The following is a 21641-nucleotide window of genomic DNA, read 5'->3' on the forward strand; positions in this document are numbered from 1 at the left end:
CAGAATAACTCCATATGTCTTTGTTACTCGCCAGTTCCCTGGCAAAAATCAATTCTCAATGGATCCCTAAAATATAGGAGGGGGGCACTTTAACCCAGTAGGGTTATTAATCCTGGGTTGTTAAACAAAGCTGGGACATACCTGTGCCAACCCGATCAGGCACACAACTATTTTATGTTGCAAGTACACAGCGATGGTGAGTTCCTCTGGCAGGGGAGTTCCTTAAGGGCCTAGAAATAAACCTTTCATCACCTTCCCCGTCAGGAAGACTGTCATAGTTATCCAACTGGCATGCCATTCCCGGCAGTGGATTTCTGCTGCCTGAATTCTCAATCCCTCCGGTCAACCAGGCTGAGATTCCAAATCTCGTTCTGGAAATGAAATCCAGGAGTAATCTTCGTCATTCTCTCTCATGCACCTAGCCTGTCACATGATAAAACTACCCCCATATTTTATTGTTGTTTCCCTTATGGCGCACAAGGCAGACATTCATTTCCATAACTAGTTCTTCCAGGAACAAGTCACTGGTTTGTCACTAGGGGCTTGAGGGTAGGGGGGCACACCGCATCAAGCATGGCTGACCAGGACTCTTTCCCATTCTTACCACCTGCCATTTGTATGTGTTGAAAGGATTTTGCAAGTTAATACTCAACTTGTTGGCCGCATTGTGAACACACTTTGCTTGGCCATCAAATCCTGGGGTGGGACTTGAACTGGGAGCTTCTGGTTCAGAGGCAGGGACGCTAATCATTGCAACACAAGACCTCCACGTATTTGATAGTGCCTCTACTATTTTCTTTTTTTGTTTCCCTCAGGAACCTTAAATGTATCCCCTTAGCTCAACTAACTTCTCTATTTCCTCATATGTGTAATTGCTGGGGCTAGACAGATATATAAGGGAGAAGGGAATAGAGGGTTATGGTGATAAATTATGGATGATTAAGGATGGGAGGAGGCTCGAGTGAGGGTTGGCCCAATGTCTTGTTCATGTGCTGTATATTCCGTGTAATTCTATGCAATCTCTCATCTCACGTTTAACCAATTTGGAGGTCTCTAATGGAGGTCTTCTCCATTAGTCTTCACTTCTCCAAATGGTGATCTGAGGTAGTTCTGAAAAACCTGGTCACCGCCCTCCCACTAACCCACTCCTCTGTCAATCCCTGTGGGGGACTGATTCACATCTAACCATTTTTTCTTCAGTGAAATAGATTACTTTTTAATAAAACCTTCCTGACCACACTATCAGACTTAACTGGCCCACAATTGGAAATCTGGTATGTGACTGAACATAAGCCCGAAGCATGTAAACAAACGCAAACTGATGCAAACATTGAGTGACAGAAACGATCTGGTTCAGAGTGACAGTGTGAGAAGTATAAATGTCATGCTAGTTACAATTCAGTCAGGGATGTCCCTTAAGGGAGGGAATCAAATTGATCTTACATCTGGCCTGGACATTTCTGGTGTCTGATACTGGTATAAGTAGAAAATTGCTCCATTTACGGAACTTACATCTGTTAAACTTGACAAGCGCAACATTGAGGATCGTGTTTTTTTTATTTGGATTTGCCAGGCTGAATTTCTTTTCACTAAATTCATTTTTTACTGCTACTGATCCAGGTCTGGAAGCGCTCCGGTGCTTGGTTTTTTAAAGGTTTGCCTAAACAGGTGCTTCCGGAACCAATGCCTGTTAACAAGCAGAACCTGCAGCCTAGTAAGGGAGAACATCCTTCACAGGAGCCTCCAGGTCCAGAGCAGAAAGCTTCCCAGAACTGGACCCAAAACAGAGGTGAGTGGAAATGCTCATCAAGATTTCAATTGGACAAAACTGTTCTCTTCCAAAGGTTGGACTGTGTGAGTTGGGATTTATTGCCCATCCCTGAGGTTATCTAAGACTCAACCACATTGCTGTAACCACATATAGGCCAGACGAGGTAAGGATGGCAGATTTCTTTCCATAAAGGTCATTAGTAAACCCGATGGGTTTTTACAATAATCGAAAATGGTTATCATTAGACTTTTAATTCCAGACATTTTTTATTAAATTCAATTTTCACCATCTGCCATAGTGGGATTCAAACCCAGATCCACAGAACATTACTGTGGGGGCGTGATCTTACCGCTCGTTCACGGCACGGTCCTGCTGCAGCGAGGTCAGAGGACTTGGCAGCTAGCCAAATCTCCGTTCATTGCAATGGGATGGGAAAATCCTGCCAACATGAGTAGTGGTAAGATTCCGCCCTGGATCTTTGGTTTACTAGTCCAGCGCTGATACCATTACCTGCTGAGATCATGTGATCAAGGACTATTAGAAGCATGAAGCTATAGTTCAGCCTGGGTGGTGAGAAGAAAAATTGGTGGTGGTGGAGGGGGCAGGGGCATTGGAGAGGTCTGAATGCATTCAGGATATAGAACCATTAAGGAAATTCAGGAACAATATAGGAAATGAAGGCACGAATATTCCATTTTTGTAGAGATAACTGGGATTTAAAGACATGCAACACTCTTTTTTCTGATTTTAAGAATGTGTCTCAGAACTTTTACAAAAAGACTTCTTTTCCAGAAATAAGTAATATAAAGTGCTTTGATAAAATGTCACCTTCCTACTACATAATTTATTAAAGAAATATTTTTCATAAACTGCAATCTTGAAACGTCAAAATCCATTAGAATCTGAAGCAAGGCAAGTTGTGGGGCCTGTATACCTCTATGGAGACTCCTCCCCAGTGATATTTCTGTCACTAACATTTAAGTTCAATAACCCTGTTCAAAATGGGCAGTTTATTAATGTTCTCTGTTTTAAATTACAACCAGCTTTTTTGGAGGGAAGGGAAGTTCACTACAGGAGTGAGTTGGAGCAACTGCAGTCATCAAAATGCCCCATTCTCATACAACATTTGCTGACATTTCAATATTTTTGTGCATGGTTAGGCAACGTCAGGGCACGCCCAAGGTTCCACTTGCAGATTATAAAAAAAGCCATATTGAAAGGTGGAAGTGCCATCATTCAATGCTCTAATAAGCTATTATCTCTGATTAAGGACTTAGAATCTTTGTAAATTTACAGTGAATTCTCCCAAAGAATCCAGTTCCTGTCCTCCAGAGGACTATTAACAACAGATTAAATAACCCATGTCTTATTAGCATGTCCCTGTTCACAAGCTCTTTTTACAGCAAGCTTCAATGACATTATCATCTGTGCACAGTAGACATCTAAATCATCCATCACCAACTTGATAATGTTTTTATTGTCTGCGGACACTTAATATTTAAAATCAATCAAAATCCTATTTGCAATGCCACAGATTACTTAGCTGTGCAAATTTTACAGACTTGGAATCATGTGAACATGCAAGATACACTGTGGGCCTGATTTTTCCTTTGCATTGCATGAAAATTTGGTAAAGTTGGGTGTGAGACAAGTAGTGCGATTCATGCCCACCTCTGTGCCGTTTCCACCTTTACCAAGGCTCAAAATAGGCCGCAATCGGGACCCTGCCCAAAACAGACGCGATGTGGGTATGCCGGCGTTGGACTGGCGTAAACACAGTAAAAAGTCTGACAACACCAGGTTTTAGTCCAACCTATTTATTTGATAATATACTCGCAAGCTTTCGAGGGGTTACCCTCTTCGTCAGGTGAATGGAGAGTTCTGGCCTCAGACAGAGCATATAAAGCACAGACAGTTTAGAGATTACTGATTAAAATGCGAATCCTTACACCTAACCTGCTGTTCAAGACCTGAAGTGGCTGATAATGTGAGTGGTAGGAGCACTGATCACAGTTTAAAGAGATGTGTATTGTCTCCAGACAGTACAGTAAGTGAGGTTTTGCAAACCCAGGCAAGTCACGGGGGTTACAGATAGTGCGACATGAACCCAAGATCCCTGTTGAGACCGTCCTCATGTGTGCGGTTCATGTCGCACTATCTGTAACCCCCGTGACTTGCCTGGGTTTGCAAAACCTCACTTACTGTACTGTCTGGAGACAATACACATCTCTTTAAACTGTGATCAGTGCTCCTACCACTCACATTATCAGCCACTTCAGGTCTTGAACAGCAGGTTAGGTGTAAGGATTCGCATTTTAATCAGTAATCTCTAAACTGTCTGTGCTTTATATGCTCTGTCTGAGGCCAGAACTCTCCATTCACCTGACGAAGAGGGTAACCCCTCGAAAGCTTGCGAGTATATTATCAAATAAAACAGACGCGACAGCCATTTAAATGCATTTGCTTGCATTTAAATTGACTTAATTGGCTGTACGCCCAATCTTACCAGCACTTCCCCCTTTACCACCATGTTCACCCATCCACATTCAGCGTGAAACAGATATGATCTACAAATGTCTGATTTGGGCACACCAGCTAGGGAGGAGGTAAGAGCTGACCATCTGACGACTCTCTGCTTGAGGTCAGTGAGCAGGAAGCTGGCACTCTGCCTCTGATCAGTGAGTGGGAAGAGGGGGTCTGCTGCCACTCTGCCTCTGATTAATGAGTGGGAAGGGGGCGGGAGTCTGCTGCCACTCTGCCTCAGATCGGTGGAGGGGGGGTTGGAATCAGTCTGGCTGGTGGGTGGGGGGGAAATAACAGGGTCAGCAATGTTGTGGGGGTGGGGCAATATCTGTGGGGGCCTAGGGGAGGTATTATCTGGTCCAGGAGTAATGTGGCAGGGGGGCCATATTCTATCATTTTTGATTCTGCACATGCGCAGTTGGAGGTGCCGATCAGAGCTGCAGGGTTTTGCACACATTAAGCCATACCCACAGGCTTATGCAGCATGATTTGGAATTGCAGATATTTTTTCAGGCAGAGTGCATATGGGGTCACCTGAGAACAGGTCTAAAAGTGTGATCTGAAACACTCCCAGTTTCAAGTTCACCCAGCACTTAGAATCAAAATGGTAAAATAGGGCCCTATGTGTCTTGTATGCTGTGCTACAGTGATCTAAATTGACAATCACTCTGCATTCTGCTGATGAAATAGCTTGTATATTTCATCACAAAACCTGCGAATAGAGAGGGCTGGATACATTCTCCTCTCTTGTCTGCTTCAGTTAAGATCTGTTTTGTTTGCTCCACAGTCACTTGGATGCTGGGATGCTCAGCTGGAGCAATGGTTTCAATGGTATTACTATTAGTTATGGTGGTATTGATGCTGCTGTTAGGAGGTATCCTAGAGATGGATCAGCTGGAGATGCTTTGGAGTCCCTGGAGATTGAGGCTGATCCACAAAGATAGAACATACGCACTCCCCAAGAATAATATTGTGATCTAACAAATACAATGTGTGTCCCCTGGGTGAAGTCACAGATGAGTGAATGGTACTGAGAGAAACACAGAAAATAAAAGCAGGTCATTTAGCCCTTTGGACCTACTCCACCGTTCAATACGATCATGGCTGATCCTCTATTTCATGCATACTCCTACATTCTCCCCAGACCCCTTGACCCTTTCAGAGTCTAGAAATCTGTTTCTTTCTTAAACAGTGACTTAGCCCCAGGGTGGAGAATTCCACAAATTCACTCACACTCTCTTAATCTCACTCCTAAACGGCTTACCCCATATCCTGAGACTGACTGTTCTAGACTTCCCAGCCATAAGAAACAACACCCTGCATGCAGTCTGTCCAGACCTGTCAATCTTCTGTACTTTTCAATTGGATTCAATGAATACAAACTAGTTGACTCAATCTCTCCTCAAATAACAATCCTGCCATCCCAAGAATCAGTCTGGTGAACCTTCACTGCACTCCCTTTATGGCAAGTGTGTCCTTCCTTAGGCAAGGAGACCAAAACTGCACACAATACATAAGAACATAAGAAATAGGAGCAGGAGTAGGCCATCCAGCCCTTCGAGCCTGCCCCGCCATTCAATAAGATCATGGCTGATCTGTCGTGGCTCAGTTCCACTTTCCCGCCCTCTCCCCATAACCCTTAATCCCCTCTCCTATCAAAAACCCATCAACCCGCGTCTTAAAAATATTTAGCGAGGCAGCCTCCACCACTTCAACGGGCAGAGAATTCCAGAGATTCACCACCCTTTGAGTGAAGAAGTTCCTCCTCAACTCCGTTCTAAACCGCCCCCCTTTTATCTTGAGGCTGTGCCCCCTAGTCCTACTGTCTTTTTTGAGCGAGAAGTCTTTCCACCTCTATCCTATCCATCCCAATCATCATCTTATACGTCTCAATGAGATCTCCCCTCATTCTTCTAAACTCTAACGAGTATAAGCCCAGTTTATTCAGCCTCTCCTCATAGCTCAACCCCGGTATCAGCCTAGTAAACCTCCTCTGCACTCCCTCCAAGGCCAAAATATCTTTGTGCAGGTGCGGCGCCCAAAACTGTACACAGTACTCCAGCTGCGGCCTCACCAATGCCCTATACAGCTGCAGCAAGACCTCCCTACTTTTATATTCAATCCCCTTCGCTATGAAGGCCAGCACCCATTCGCCTTCCTGACCACCTGCTGCACCTGCAAGCTGGGTTTTTGCGACTCATGCACAAGGACCCCGAGGTCCCTCTGCACCGTCGCCTGCTGCAGTTTTTCACCCCGTAAGTAATAGTCCTTCCTACCATTCTTCCTACCAAAGTGGACCACCTCACACTTGCCAACATTAAATTCCATTTGCCATTTCCTGGCCCATTCGCCCAGCCTATCTAGATCCTTCTGTAGACTCTCCCCACCCTCCGCACAATTTGCCGTTCCCCCAATCTTGGTGTCATCAGCAAATTTCGACACTCTACACTCGGTTCCCTCCTCCAGATCATCTATATAAATGGTAAAAAGCTGAGGCCCCAGCACCGACCCCTGGGGCACTCCACTAGTCACCATCCGCCAATCCGAATAGCACCCGTTGACCCCCACTCTCTGCCTCCTATTTGACAACCAATCCTCTATCCACGCTAACACCCTACCCCCAACTCCATGTCCCTCGACCTTCTGCAATAACCTCTTGTGAGGCACTTTATCAAACGCCTTCTGAAAATCTAGAAAGACCACATCCACCGGCTCTCCTCTATCCACCGCCCTAGACACATCCTCATAGAACTCCAGTAAATTTGTCAGACACGACTTCCCTTTAATGAAACCGTGCTGCGTCTGCTCTATCAAGCAATTCCCTTCAAGATGCCTCGCAATTTCCTCCTTAATGACAGATTCTAACATTTTACCTACCACAGACGTTAAACTAACCGGCCTATAATTCCCCGCCTTTTGCCTGGCACCCTTCTTAAACAACGGCGTAACATTAGCCGTTTTCCAATCATCCGGCACTTCCCCAGAATCCAGCGACGTTTGGAAAATAACCACCAAGGCATCTGCTATCACCTCCGCCATTTCTTTCAGAACCCTCGGATGCATTCCATCCGGTCCTGGGGACTTGTCCACAATCAGCCCCTCCAGTCTGTCAAGCACCGCCTCTCTAGTAACAGTAATGTCATTAAGACCCTCCAGTCCTACCACCTTTCCATCGCTAACACCCGGCAAATTATTCACGTCCTCCTCTGTGAAGACAGAAACAAAAAAGTTATTCAATACCTTAGCCATATCCCCATCCCCTACCACTAGGTCCCCTTTCTCATCCTCTAAAGGACCAACATTCACCCTAGCCAGCCTCTTCCTTTTTATATATTTATAAAAACTCTTGCTATCCTTTTTTATATTAAGCGCTAGCCTGGCTTCATAGTTTCTCCTACCCTTCTTTATCAACTTCTTTGTCAATCTTTGTTGACATTTAAACCTCTCCCAATCTTCTTCTTGCCCACTACTCTTAGCTACTCTAAATTCCTCCGCTTTTAGCTTAACACTTTCCTTCACCTCCTTCGTTATCCACGGCTTATTACCTCTCCTCCTACTATCCTTTTTGACCATCGGAATAAATTTCCGCTGAGCACCAAGAAAGATCTCCTTAAAGATCCTCCACTGCTCCTCAACAGACCCTCCCTCCAATGCGCTCCCCCAGTCCACATTCGCCAATTCTTCTCTCATCCTACCGTACTCCCCTCTATTCAAACAAAGGACGCGTGTCCGGGAACCCACTTTCTCCTCCTCCATCTGCACCAGAAACTCCACCATACAATGATCACTCTCCCCAAGAGGATCCTTCACCACAAGGTCCCTAATTCTACCCGCCTCATTACATAGCACCAGATCCAAGATAGCTCGCTCCCTCGTCGGCTCCAACACACACTGTTCGAGGAAACTATCCCGGCAGCATTCCAAGAACTCTTCCTCGAGCCCCCCGCATCCAACATGGGTCGACCAATCAATATGCAGATTGAAATCCCCCATAACTACGGCCGTCCCATTCCTGCACGCCGCACTTATTTGCGCGTTAACAGCCCGCCCCACTTCCAGATCATTATTCAGGGGCCTATAGACGACACCCACCAGCGTCTTCCTCCCTTTGCTGTTCCTAATCTCCACCCACAACGATTCCACCCTCTGCTCTTTGGCTCCAATATCATCCCTTGCTACCACCGTGATGCTATCCTTAATCAGCAGAGCTACGCCCCCCCCTTTTCCCTCCTGCCTATCCTTCCTGAACACTTGATAGCCCTGTACATTCAGCTCCCAGTCCCTGTCACCCTGCAGCCACGTCTCTGTAATGGCCACCAGATCGTATCCATTTGTGTCGATCTGCGCCACCAGCTCATCCACTTTATTCCAAATGCTTCGTGCATTCAGATAAAGTGCTTTCATCCCAGCCTTCACCTGGACCCTATTTGCCGCAACGTCACCTACTATACTCACGCCCCCTACTCCCTCTATTATTGGGACATCCTCGGCCTCTTCCCTTACCTGTACCCTCTCCTTAACTTTAGACCTCGTAACATCACCTACCCTCGCACCCTCCCCCCCCTAATTAGTTTAAAGCCCTGTCTACAGTCCTCTTTACTCGATTTGCCAGCACTCTGGTCCCAGCACGGTTCAGACCAACCCCATCCCGCCCGAACAGGTCCCACCTACCCCAATACTGGTGCCAATGCCCCATGAATTCAAACCCATTCCTCCCACACCAATCCCTGAGCCACCCATTCACTTCCTTAATCCTGTCAATCCTACGCCCGGATGTGTTCCCACCAAGGAAAGAGAGTTTTATGAAAAATGGGTCTTAGATGCTGTGCCTTTAGCAACGTGCTTTATAATTCACATATTTGGTGCCATACTTTTCTCTGAAACAAGTTACATCCCCATTATCTGTGTTCTATTTGACTCATGCAGATTTTCATTTGAAATTTGTGACCTGAGAATGTTGTTGAAACAGAGTCAAAAATATCATGGGCGTGATCTTACTGGCCGTCCACACCACGATCCCGCTGCAGCAAGGTTGGAAAATGTTAATAACATTCCGGCCCATGTGGTAAAGGTCTCCATGGCAGGTGTGTGTTGCAGTGTTGTATGAAATTATTAGGTGTCATTTCTGAAAGGGTCAGTTACACTCATTGAATAAACATGCATTTATTTCTCTGACTCCCAGAGATCAGTGAGAGACACATGGAGAATATTTTTAAAAATACAGGCTGCAAACACATTTGTTTATTCAGGTAGTTCAAGTCATGTAGCAGGGCTTCCAAGATGAGATGGGTTGAGGTGCTGGCATAATGCTGTAAGTACAGTCAGGGTGAACATGCAGACATTTGCTTAAAACCAATCATTCCCCTCTACTCCACTTAAGTGAAAGTTGCAAGAAGCCCTTCCCCCCAGAAATATGTGAACCAAATCGAAAGTTACGTTAAACAATGGCAAATATTCACTTTGTCCAACAATTCAAAAAAATACAGTCCATGTTGGTGATCACATTCATATATTTAAAGCCTTTTGATTTTACGTTGTTCAAGTTGTTTATTAAATATCACAGTATGGGTTTCTCTGTGGAATTACACTTTTTACAAGATGATAATTTTTTTGGAAAAATCTTACATCACTGCACATTCCTTATCTGCACATGACTTCTCATAGAAACTAGAAGCAGGAATAGGCTGTTTGGCCCTTCGAGCCATTCATTTTGATCATAACTGACCATCAAATTCAATACCCTGATCCCCTTTTTCCACAACCTCCCCATATCCCTTGATCCACTTAGCCCCAACAGATATATCTAATTTCTTCTTGAAATCAGATAAGACTTTGTCCTTGACTATTTTCTATGGTAGTGAATTCCACACATTCACCACTCTCTGGGTGAAGAAATTTCTCCTCACCCCAGTTCTAAAAGGTTTAGCTCTTATCCTCAAACTATTACCCCTAGCTCTGAACTCCCCCATTATCGGAAACATTCTTTCTGAATCTACCCTGTCTAACCCTGTAAGGATTTTGTAAGTTTTTATGAGATCCCTCTCACTAAACTCCAGTGAATATCATCCTAACTGACTTAGTTTCTCCTCATATGACAAAACATAATTGATCTTAATTGATTTCATGTTTGTTTTGGTCTGAATTAATGCAAGGTTCTGTTGTTTCGTGCTTTCCACTGGGATTTTCAGAGTGAGGCTTGATCAGGTGCACTAACAGGTCAGGTCATATGACTGGATACACCTGGTGCCCAATTTGGTCTATACGATTATTTAGATTATGACTTAAATGGGTGTTAATTGAGAGAGTGTACACTCAGTGAGGTCTTGGTGTACTTGTGCATCAGTCGTTCAAAGTAAACGCACAGGTACAGCAGGCGGTAAAGAAGGCAAATGGTATGTTAGCCTTCATAGCAAGAGGATTTGAGTATAGGGAAAGGGATGTTTTGCTGCAATTGTTTCGGGCATTGGTGAGGCCACACCTGGAGTATTGTGTGCCGTTTTGGTGGTCTTTATTTGAGGAAGAATGTCCTTGCTATAGAGGGAATACAGCAAAGCTTTACCAGGCTGATACCTGGGATGGCAGGGCTGTCATATGAGGAGAGACTAAATTGGTTAGGATTATATTCACTGGAGTTTAGAAGAGTGAGAGAGGATCTCATAGAAACTTATAAATTCTAACAGGATTAGACAGGGTAGATTCAGAAAGAATGTTCCCAATGGTGAGGGGTCCAGAACTAGGGACCATGGTTTGAGGATTAGCAGTAAACCTTTTAGAACTGAGTTGAGGAGAATTTTCTTCACCCACAGGGTGGTGAATGTGTAGAATTCACTACCACAGAATGTAGTTAAGGCAAAAACATTGTCTGACTTCAAGAAGAAATTAGATATAGCTCGAGGGGCTAAAGGGATCAAGGGATATGGGGAAGGAAGAAAAAAAACAGGTTATTGAATTTGACACTTAGTCAGTCATAATCAAGATGAATGGTAGAGCAGACTTGAAGGGCAAAATGGCCTAGTCCTGCTTCTAGTTTCTGTGTGACTGTAGCCCCACACAATGGGATAAACTCTTAACTTCCCTTTGATCTGGCCTAGCAAACCACCCAGTTCTATTCAAGAAGGCAGCTCCCCACCACCTTCTCAAGGGCAGTCATGATGTGCAAAAAATGGCATCGCAGCAATGCCCACACCTTGCAAATGAATACAATAAAATAATTGGTGGATGTCTCATCGTAAATCATTGTTTTCTCTGGGAAAGTGGATGTAAAATTGCTTTCAAAAGAGTCCATGATCCATTGGGATTAACTGTATCTTCTTTTTCCTTCTAAGAGTCTATCCCTTCTAATCGAAAACCATTTTATCTTGCAAATTGTGTTTGCTGTTTAATGTTTGCTTATGAAGCTTCATTTTGAAACAGAGTGGACTGAATCTCTTCACATAAATTAGTTTCTATGTTAGTTTGTTCAAGGGCAAAACAGTGAGAGACTGATCCATCATACTGCAGCCCAGTGAGGGATCACAAACATACACCTAGCTTTAACAATTATAAAGAGCACAACAGAAGTATTTACTTTGATATATGTACTATTCAACTTATGTGGTGATGAGTCAAATGGGTGGACATTTATATAAAAACACAATGGGATTTTTTTTATTATGTAATTTGATATTACAAAGTAATTAATACTGGAAAAGTGTCCATTTGTCCCCGAGAACATACTTTTCACTTTATTTGATACAGTACTGACTATATTTATCCTAAAGTGTGGTTCACATGGGGGTTTTTCATTTAATAAATTCCTACATGAAGGCTTGCTTTAGATTTAGCCACTAGGCGAATAACTAATGGATGAAATAATCCCTTCTCTTGTTCCCCAAACCCAAAATATTGGGCACAGTGAGAGGATCAGTATGGCGAGCTGGGAAAAATAGCATGTGGGGCAAAAAATTCCAATCCATACCTCTCGGGTATGACATCACACTGGCACGAATCACTACCTCTCAGTAAAACTGAGACCTAGGAACAGCAATGGCAAAGATCCAGGAGGTGAGTATCACTGAGCACCAACTCCCAGGGTGCAGAGGGTCTCAGTCGCTGCCAATGGTGCAGGATGGGGGGGGACTCTGCAAGGGTGTAGAGATTGAGTGGGGCTTGTAGCAGTCTGGGGGACTTCAAGTCAGGCTTTGCTGATGGCATGGGGCTGCTGTTGCACGTATTCCCCCTGCCTGCTGGATGATCCCGAGGGGTTGTAATATTAGGTTAAGTCACAACGCCACTGATGTTGCGCTGGTTACCTTGTCATCTGTCCTCTGGACAGATGTTCTATTCCAGCCCCACTAACAGTTACAAACACCAGGCCTGGCAGCGGTTGCCCCAATCATGGGATCGCTGCAGATTGGTGGCATATCTCCTCACACTGCACAGACTCTGCAGTGCTTGATACAGCAGCAGTCAGTCACATGAAAGTCAGAAGGGTGCTTCTCCATCCTCGGCCTGGATTGCAAACCATTCCTGGAAGCCAGTGCACCAGATCACTGGGCAGGTGTATACAGGTTAATGCCTCAATCTTCTCACTAAGCCTGCTTTGGCAACAATGTGGTAACAGTCAGCAGTCCACTGAGATGGCACATGGTACCAGAGATGGTGTTGGGTTGCCAGGGTCCATACTCATGAGGACATGGGTTGCTGGGAGGGAGTGCAGGGCATGGGATGGATAACCTTATGGCCTGTTTCTCTCTCTCCCTTGCCCCCTGCCCCAGCACAAAGATGGATTTCACATTACAGATGGTGATTACATTTGTGGCTGCTGAGGCAGAGGATGGAAAAAGCTGCTCGCAGCAAGGACCACCCAGGCTAGAGGCCACAGCAGGAGGCTGCTGGCTGGGGTCAGGACATGGCTGTCCATCCTCTGCCTATCAGGGAAAGCAAATTGCGTGGAGGGTGTGGAAAGTCTGCAGAGGGATCTGGATAAGCTGAGCGAGTGGGCGAGGACCTGGCTGATGGAGTATAATGTTGGCAAGTGTGAGGTTATCCACTTTGGCAGAAATAATAGGAGGAGGGATTACTATTTAAAAGGCAAAAAGCTGCAGCATGCTACGGTGCAGAGGGACCTGGGGGTCCTTGTGCATGAGTTGCAAAAACCCAGTCTGCAGGTGCAGCAGGTGATCAAGAAGGCAAATGGAATGTTGGCCTTTATAGCGAGGGGGATAGAATATAAAAGCAGGGAGGTCTTGCTGCAACTGTACAGGGTACTGGTGAGGCTGCAGCTGGAGTACTGTGTGCAGTTTTGGTCGCTGCACTTGCGGAAGGATATATTGGCCTTGGAGGGAGTGCAGAGGAGGTTCACTAGGCTGATACCGGAGATGAGGGGGTTGGACTATGAAGAGAGACTAAATAGACTGGGTCTGTACTCGTTGGAGTTTAGAGACGGTATAAGATAATGAAGGAGATGGATAGGGTAGAGGTAGAGAGATTCTTCCCGCTTAGAAAGGATAGCAGGACTAGAGGGCACAGCCTCAAGATAAGGGGGGGTGCAGTTTAGATCGGAGTTGAGGAGGAACTTCTTCACTCAAAGGGTGGTGAATCTCTGGAATTCTCTGCCCGTTGAAGTGGTGGAGGCTACCTCGCTAAATATATTTAAGTCATGGGTAGATAGGTTTTTGATTGACAAGGGAATTAAGGATTATGGGGAGAGAGAGGGAAAGTGGAACTGATCCACTTCAGATCAGCCATGATTTTATTGAATGGTGGGGCAGGCTCGAAGGGCTAGATGGCCTACTCCTGCTCCTATTTCTTATGTTCTTAGGGCAGAGGACAGTGGAAACAGAGGCCCTGGCTGTACAGGACCCTCGTGTCCTTTAATGAGCTGCTGGATTCTGTGTGTCACCTACTGCAGGCTCCAGCTCAACAAGGTGACAGTGACATTTGTGCCAGGTGCTTGCACATCTGACACTTTGTGGAACAGGACAACAGCTGCTCCCTTTGGCAGTTAAGGTCATGGTGGCCCTAAACCTTTTCACCACCAGGTCCTTCTGAGCCTACAGTAGCAGCATCTCGCAATCCTCTACACACGTGCATCCATGTGGGCAGATGTCCTGTATGCCCAGGCAGGCAATTACATCCACTTTGACATGACTGGGCCCAACAGGATGCCTAGGTTGCAAGCTTCGCCGACATCACCAGAATGCCCTATGTGCTGGGGGCTATTGACAATTCTGCAGGCACTGTACAATTAAGGAGTGCTCTTCATTAACTGAAAGGGGTTCCACTCACTCAACGTTCAGTGTGTGTATGATCACAGCTGAATATCATGCACATGAATGCACACCACCCAGGGAGCATGCACAATAGCTTCATTTTGTGGAACTCAGACATTCTGTCTTTGAGGACCTTCCCGGCTGCCAGGATGGCTCGTGGGGGCAAGGACTACTCACTGCCATCATGTCTGATGATGCCAATGCAGAGGCCCCAAACAGCAGAGACCTGCTACAATGATACCCATGCTGCTATCCAGTCTGTTATCAAGTGGTGCATCAGGCTCCTGAAGATGTGGTTCTGCTGCCTGGATTGCTCTGTCGGTGTCCTGTAGTACAGCTCCCTGACAGTTTCCTGCATTGTGCTGGTCTGCTGTGCGCTCCACAACCTGACGCAGCAGAAGGGAGACATGTTGGAGGAGGAAGAGGACCCAGGCTGACGCCCCGAAGAGGAGATGGCCCAAGAGGATGTGGAAGACAAGGCTGGGAAGGAGCTGGATGATGGAGGAGAGGTGGCTGCAAGGGTCTAGTGGGGCGGGAGGGTGGGCCTACATGGCCCCCACTGCTGGGAGTAGAGCAGAGGAGCTCATCCTGCTGAGTGCCACATCAGTGGTGGGGGCTGGAGGCTTTGTGATACCAACGGCATTTTCAGATTAGCACTTGGAGTAGCACGGCAGTCAGGGATTTGGTGCTGGGAACTGGGGATCTCAGACTCAGTGGACTGAAGGGTGTCTCTCGTGAAGTATGGCACTCTGTACCTCAATGCATACGGTCGGGGTACAGTCATCCCTGTGGGAGGCAGAAACACATTAGTCACAGCTGTGGAATGTGTAAATTGACAAGTGCCAAAACACTAACTAGTGCATGCCTTGACCCATGCCCTCTTTGTGACTCCACCTCTTAACTTTACATGACCTACTGCTACATCTTGGTGCCCCCCCCCCGCCCGCCTGCCTGCCCTCCCCCCACTCAGGATGCAAATCAGAAAGGTGGTCAGTTGTATTCGCTCCCCACCCAACGGCCTATGATGCCCTTGGCAGGCATCCTCTGGGGGGGCTGGGACCTGGAGGATGCTGTCCAACTCTCAGGTGTCCCGGATGTAACCATGCCACCCTGTTCAGGCTGCTGTCTGTGCACTGTCAGGAAGGGCTGGGGACGGCCGGAGTCTCCCGGGTGGAAGGCCCTGTCGTGCTCCAATACTTCCTCCTCTCTCCTAAAGAGATAATGCTTCCTGGTTCTGTTTCGGATCAATCTCATTGTTTTGAGCCATTCCACCCGACTCCCACCTGACCAGCTGAAAAAATTGTCCCTGGAATATATCAAAGCTCATTTCAACAATTTGATTACAGTGCAGGTAAATCCAGCCCTTTTCCTGAACTGTTTACCTCAGGTCTACACTACGCAGACCTTTCCACACTTGACTAAGTTATTAAAGAAGCTTCTTTTTCAATCATTTTCCTTCTCTGCTGTTAGACAGTTTTGTTTGCTTGATCATTAATTTAAAAAGCTGGCCCTTGACTACCTGTATTCTTTTAATTTTTTTCCACTCTGTGTTTCTCAGGTCAAGCAGAGGGTGCTATCCCTGCTGAGCAGGCCTCTTCTGGTAAGACTGTTTTCAGCACAAATGCAGCATGTTAAATCCCAGTACACGCATGTGAATTGTATTTCCAAACAACCTGTCAGAGAACGATGACAGGGGCCTGTCCAAGACCAGTTTATATTGTTGTTGCTTGTTTAGTTTTGATCTCTGGAATAATGGCTGTCAGTTAAACTATACTGCTAAAATTGGCTCTCTCATCCCTTTGGTGCAGTTTAACAGATCTGTGATTACCCTTATCTTGACAGGAGAATCAGGAGGACCAGTACCCTTATCCTGACAGGAGACTGGTCCTGCAACAAAGTTGATGCAAGAGGCTGGCACAGTGTCATTATCTCTCGCCAACTAAACAAGAAAACAAACAGCATGTATGATATGGATCACTGCCCGGCACAGAATGGAGATTTGAATATTGGTGAATTGTGTTTAAGAATCATGACTAATGCCAGAGTCTGGTCAGAGAGTTGATGACTAAGGAAGCACTGATTTGCGAAGGGTTTTAGAAATTTAGATTTATTTGCTTTCAAACCTTTGACTCTGAGCACAGTTGAGAATGGTGTTATTTCTCCCCTATCCCACTACCAGGAAGTTTTGTTTCCCTCTTGAAGCTGCTAACTTATTGGGATATGGGTTCAGAGCTGATCATGCTGATATATCAATTGGCAAGTCTATCCTTTGTTTCAATCAAGAAATTAACTATCAGCAGACTACAAATGTTGTGACATCACCTCATCCATGTACATAATTTCTCTCACAGATCCACACTTAACAGGAAGAATCACTTGAAGGTAATCAGCTGTAATACTGCCTGCATATTTTTACTTTAGCTCAAGAGGAATCGAGATAAATTCAGATTTATCTGGCTGCAATCACTATCTGAGAATCAAATCTCAGATCATTCTATTCTGGTCAAATTTATTACCATGCCAGAAGATACATTTCCAAACTAAACTAACTATTAAATTTAATAATTTCAGTAACTTTTATTCATTAGCGAGGACTTGGGAATTGCCAGCTACCAGCATTTTACCCAACCCTAATTGTTTTTGAAGATGGTAGTGAGCTGCCTTCTTGAACTGCTGCAGTCCACGTGATATAAATGCAACCACAGTGCTGTCAGTTCCGGGTTTTCATACCAGTGTAAGTTTAGGAATGGTGATAATAACTCCAAATCAGGATGGTGAGCAGCTTGGAGGGAACTTGCAGATGGTGGTGTTCACATCTACTGCCCAAGGTAGTAGCGATCATGGATTTGGAAGGTACTTTCAGAAGAGGCCTGGCAAGTTCCTGCAGTGCATCTTGTAGGTGGTGGAGACAGTGAAAGTTTTAAGATGGTGGATGGAGTGCCAATCAAGTAGGGTGCTTTTTCCAGGATGATGTTAAGATTCTTGTCCAAGCTGTGCTCATCCAGGAAAATGGAACATATTCCATCACAATCCTGACTTGTTTCATAGATGGGAAACAAACTTTGTGGAATCAGGAACTGAGTTACTCACTGAATAATTTTCAGCCTCTGACCTGCTCTTGTAACCACAGTATTTATACGATTCATCCAGTCCAGTTTCTAATCAATGGTAATCTCCCAGGTGTGGATCATGGTAATGCCATTGAAAGTCAAAAAGTGATGGTTGGATTTTCTCTAGTTAGTTGTCTCATTGTTCTCTTGTCAACGTCTGGTAATTAAATAATGAGAATGAGAGTTGTCGCTTATCAGCACAAGCCTGAATATTGTCCAGGTCTTTGTGAATCTGGGCATGGACTGTTACATATCTGAGGAGTTGTGGACAATGCTGAACATTGTGCAATCATCAGTGAACATCCCCATTTTGACCTAATGATGAATAAATCATCGAAGATGGTTGAGCCTAAAACTCTACCCTGAGGAACTTCTGCAGCAATGTCCTGTGACTGAGGTAATTAGCTTCCAATAACCACAACCGACTTTCATAGATATCACTCTAACCAACGAAGAGTTTTCTCCCACTCCCATTGATTGCCATTTTGCTAGGTCTTCTTAATGTCACATGCCACGGCCTTGATGTCAAAGACAGTCACGCTCACCTCACATCTGAACTCAACTCTCTTTTTCACGTTTGGACCAAGGATATAGTGAGGTAAGGAGCTGTGTAGCCCTGGCAGAATGAAATGGCATAGTATGTCTATTACAACTAATCCTGAGTTGTAGCTTCATCAGGGTGACACCTCATTGCCTGACGATGATTATGGAATGCTGTCTTGCACTCTTCATTGTACCAGGACTGATTGCCTGGCTTGATGGTAATGGTGGAGGGGGTATATGCTGGGTCTTGACATTTCTAGTGTAGTTGAATACAATTCTGCTGATGGGCCACAAGACCTCATGGAAGCCCAATTTTGAACTGTGAGATCCGTTCTGAATCTGCATTTAGCAGAGTGGTAGTATAAAGATGGGATTTCATTTCTACAAGGACAATGTAATGGTTACTCCTACCGTTGCTATCGTGGAAAGATGCATTTGTGAAATTTAGATTGGTGAGGGTGAAGTCAGGTGTTTTTTTTCCTCTGTTCTCTCACCACCTGCCTGGTTTGGAGGATTTGTCCTTCACTAATCAGCCAGCTCGGTCACTAGTGGTCCTCCTGAGCCACTCACTGATAGGTACTGAAGTCTCCCCAGAGTACATTCTGTGCTTTCGTTATCCTCAGTGTTCTTTCCAAGTGATGTTCTACATGGAGGCGTACTGATTCATCAGCTGAATAGGGTGGTAGGTGGCAATCAGCAGGATGTTTTGGCCATATTTGATTTGCTGTCATGAGACTTCATGGTTTCCTGAGCAACTCCTTCCTGGTTTCCTGAGCAACTCCTTTCTGGTTGTATATTACTGTGCTATCCATGCTTAATAATGGAAGGGTCCATGATATTGGCTATAAGGTATGATTCTATGAGTATGACTATGTCATGTTGTTCCTTGTCTGTGCGACAGTTCTCATTTTTTGATACAAGTCCCTAGATGTTAGTAAGGAGGACTTAGCAGGGTCAACTGGAAAGGATGTACATCAATCATTTCCAGTGCCTAGGTCAGTTGTGGGGTGGTCATCTGATTTTATTATTTTTCTATTGAATTTCAATAGTAGTTTGATATCATTGTGTGGTTTACGAGGCCATTTCCAGAAGGCAATTAAAAGTCAACCACAGTGCTGGGGGTCTGGAATCATATATGGGCCCAATTGGGTAAGGACAGCAGATTTCTTTCCCTCCAAGACAGAGACGGGCAACCTAGACTAGTGAGTGGATGGCTTGAGTGGCCCTCCTTTATCTCAATGGGCTGCAAGATTAAAATCAAACTTGTTCACTAACCATGTCCCCATGAACAAGGTTAAATACATGCTGAATATTTCGCAACGAGTTATAGAATGTGCTTAGTCATTTATATACTAATAGAACTATCAACTTCAAACAGTAAAAACAGAATAAATATTTACAGTTTGGATACGGAGGGAGCGTAGAGCTCTCACAGTCAATGTTGTGTGCAGTCAGCACGCACCTCGCTTCATTTGCCCTTGCTTTATGTGTGTATCACTTTAATCATACTTACAGGAATTAAATCTACGCAGATGGAAATCAACGAAACGTGGCAACCCTGTGCACAGAGGACAGTCAACAAAATATTTTGTGGGCTACACTCAGAACCCAGATGGGCCACATGTGGCCCCTGGGCTGCAGGTTGCCAACTACTGCTCCAGGACATTAGTGAACTGATGGTTTTTTGTGACAATCTTGTTGTCTCTTGACCACCGTTACTAAGGCTAATTTTTAGTCAAGATTTGTTAATTAATTGAATTTAAATTCCACCAGCTGCTGTGTGCGATTTAAACTCTTGTTGCTGCAGTACTAGTCCCAGCCCCTGGATTATTTGTCCACTAACATATCACTATGCCATTGTTCCCACGTGCTTTAGTATTGTGGGAACATGCAGATATGAATGTGCTTTTTTAAAGTTCAAAATGTACATGCACTTCTGAAATTGTACAGGACTTTGCTATTATTTGACATAATCTTTCTGTCCCCATCACTATCACACCTTCCACATTAACCCATAAATTCTCATTCAAGAAATTTCCCAGAGATTTATACAATTAATCTCACTCCTCTTCTCTCCGCATCACTTATTTCCATCAACAATTTATCCAGTTCCCTTTTGAATGTTGCTGTTGGATATGCTTCCACCACCCTTTCAGGCAGAACATTCCAGACCACAATATTTTGCTGTATCAGAATGTTTCCTTATGTTGCCTCTTGTCTTTTTGTCAATCATCTAAAATTCTTCTGCTGTTGGAAATGATTGCTCCATATATACTCCATCAAAAAGCACAGACACAATGGGCAGAATGGTCTCCTTCTGTTCTGTGCGGTATTATTCTATAATTCTGTGATTCTAGATTTTCCTTTTTGTGCTTCTTTCATTACCAACTCTCTGAACTTGGTTACACATTAATTAGCATTGTGCTTTGATGAATAGAAGTGTCACTGTCTCCCATTTCCCACCCCTCACCTGTCTCCGCCCCCAAGAGGAGGATTTTTAATGAGGTTGACTCTCTCATTTCCGAACAAGCACTGCACATTTTAAATCTACGCACAATGCTTAGATTACTATGATATATCATTAAAAGGGAATAAAGCATTTGTGACAACCCAAAGCTTCAAGGGTTAGAGGGGGAAGAAGTTGAACGGGGTGCCAGCAGTTCCCGATTCCGCATAAATGTGGCTTCATGACTGGCTCTGAGACTTTATCTGAAATGCCCAGGTTAAAAGTTTCTGCTAAGAATTTGTGATTCTGTGTTGCACAGGAGACCCTACCGAGAAAAGAGGAGTCAGCAGAAAGTCAGGTAAGTCCTTCACTCACTGATCGATATTTTTTAGATGATGATAACATTTATTTTGGCGATGGGGCAGTGAAATAAGTACTTCCTATATAAAACAAGCCCTCCTTTGTGGGTTTTTAATTACATATAGAATAAACTATCAGAGAAAGTAAAGATGTTTAATAAGGTGCTTGAGGATTATAGCACTATTAATAGATCATCAATTCAGATGAGGTTTAAAAGAGTGTAAGCTCTTGTATAACATAGAACAGAACAAGAACAAAGAACAACACAGCACGGGAAACAGGCCCTTCGGCCCAACGAGCCCGCGCTGCCGTCCCATTGTCTCAGTGTCCTATTCATGATTTTAGTCTACGCCTAATGTGCGAGGATCAGGGAGGTCCAATATAGGGACAATTTGTTACCCAATCAATCAGCCTAAAAGCGCATCTTTGGGATGTGGGAGGAAACCGGAGCACCCGGAGGAAACCCACGCAACCACGGGGAGAACGCGCAAACTCCCACAGACACAGGCCCAAATCCATGTGTCCGCACAGCAACAGAGATAGTCTCTGAGCTGTCATGTTGCCCTCGAGATGGTCCAGTTTAAGCACACTAACGACATGAAGCAATAGGCAACTCCCGAAGCAACATCCAAGAG

General features: G+C 44.8%; 1 protein-coding gene across 1 annotated transcript in view; it reads left to right on the plus strand.

Annotated features, from left to right (window-relative positions):
• The window catches only part of LOC145355775 (rabphilin-3A-like), a 180128-nt gene that overhangs the window by 68022 nt on the left and 90465 nt on the right, over positions 1–21641 (plus strand). Inside the window, exons 6-8 of the mRNA XM_080208131.1 lie at positions 1621–1789; positions 16106–16147; positions 20966–21004. Of these exons, the coding sequence (XP_080064257.1) occupies positions 1621–1789; positions 16106–16147; positions 20966–21004 (250 nt within the window). The remainder of the gene's footprint in view (positions 1–1620; positions 1790–16105; positions 16148–20965; positions 21005–21641) is intronic.

Source organism: Carcharhinus amblyrhynchos, chromosome 20 (assembly GCF_965287045.1).
Source record: "Carcharhinus amblyrhynchos chromosome 20, sCarAmb.v2.hapA, whole genome shotgun sequence".
Lineage (NCBI taxonomy): Eukaryota > Metazoa > Chordata > Chondrichthyes > Carcharhiniformes > Carcharhinidae > Carcharhinus > Carcharhinus amblyrhynchos.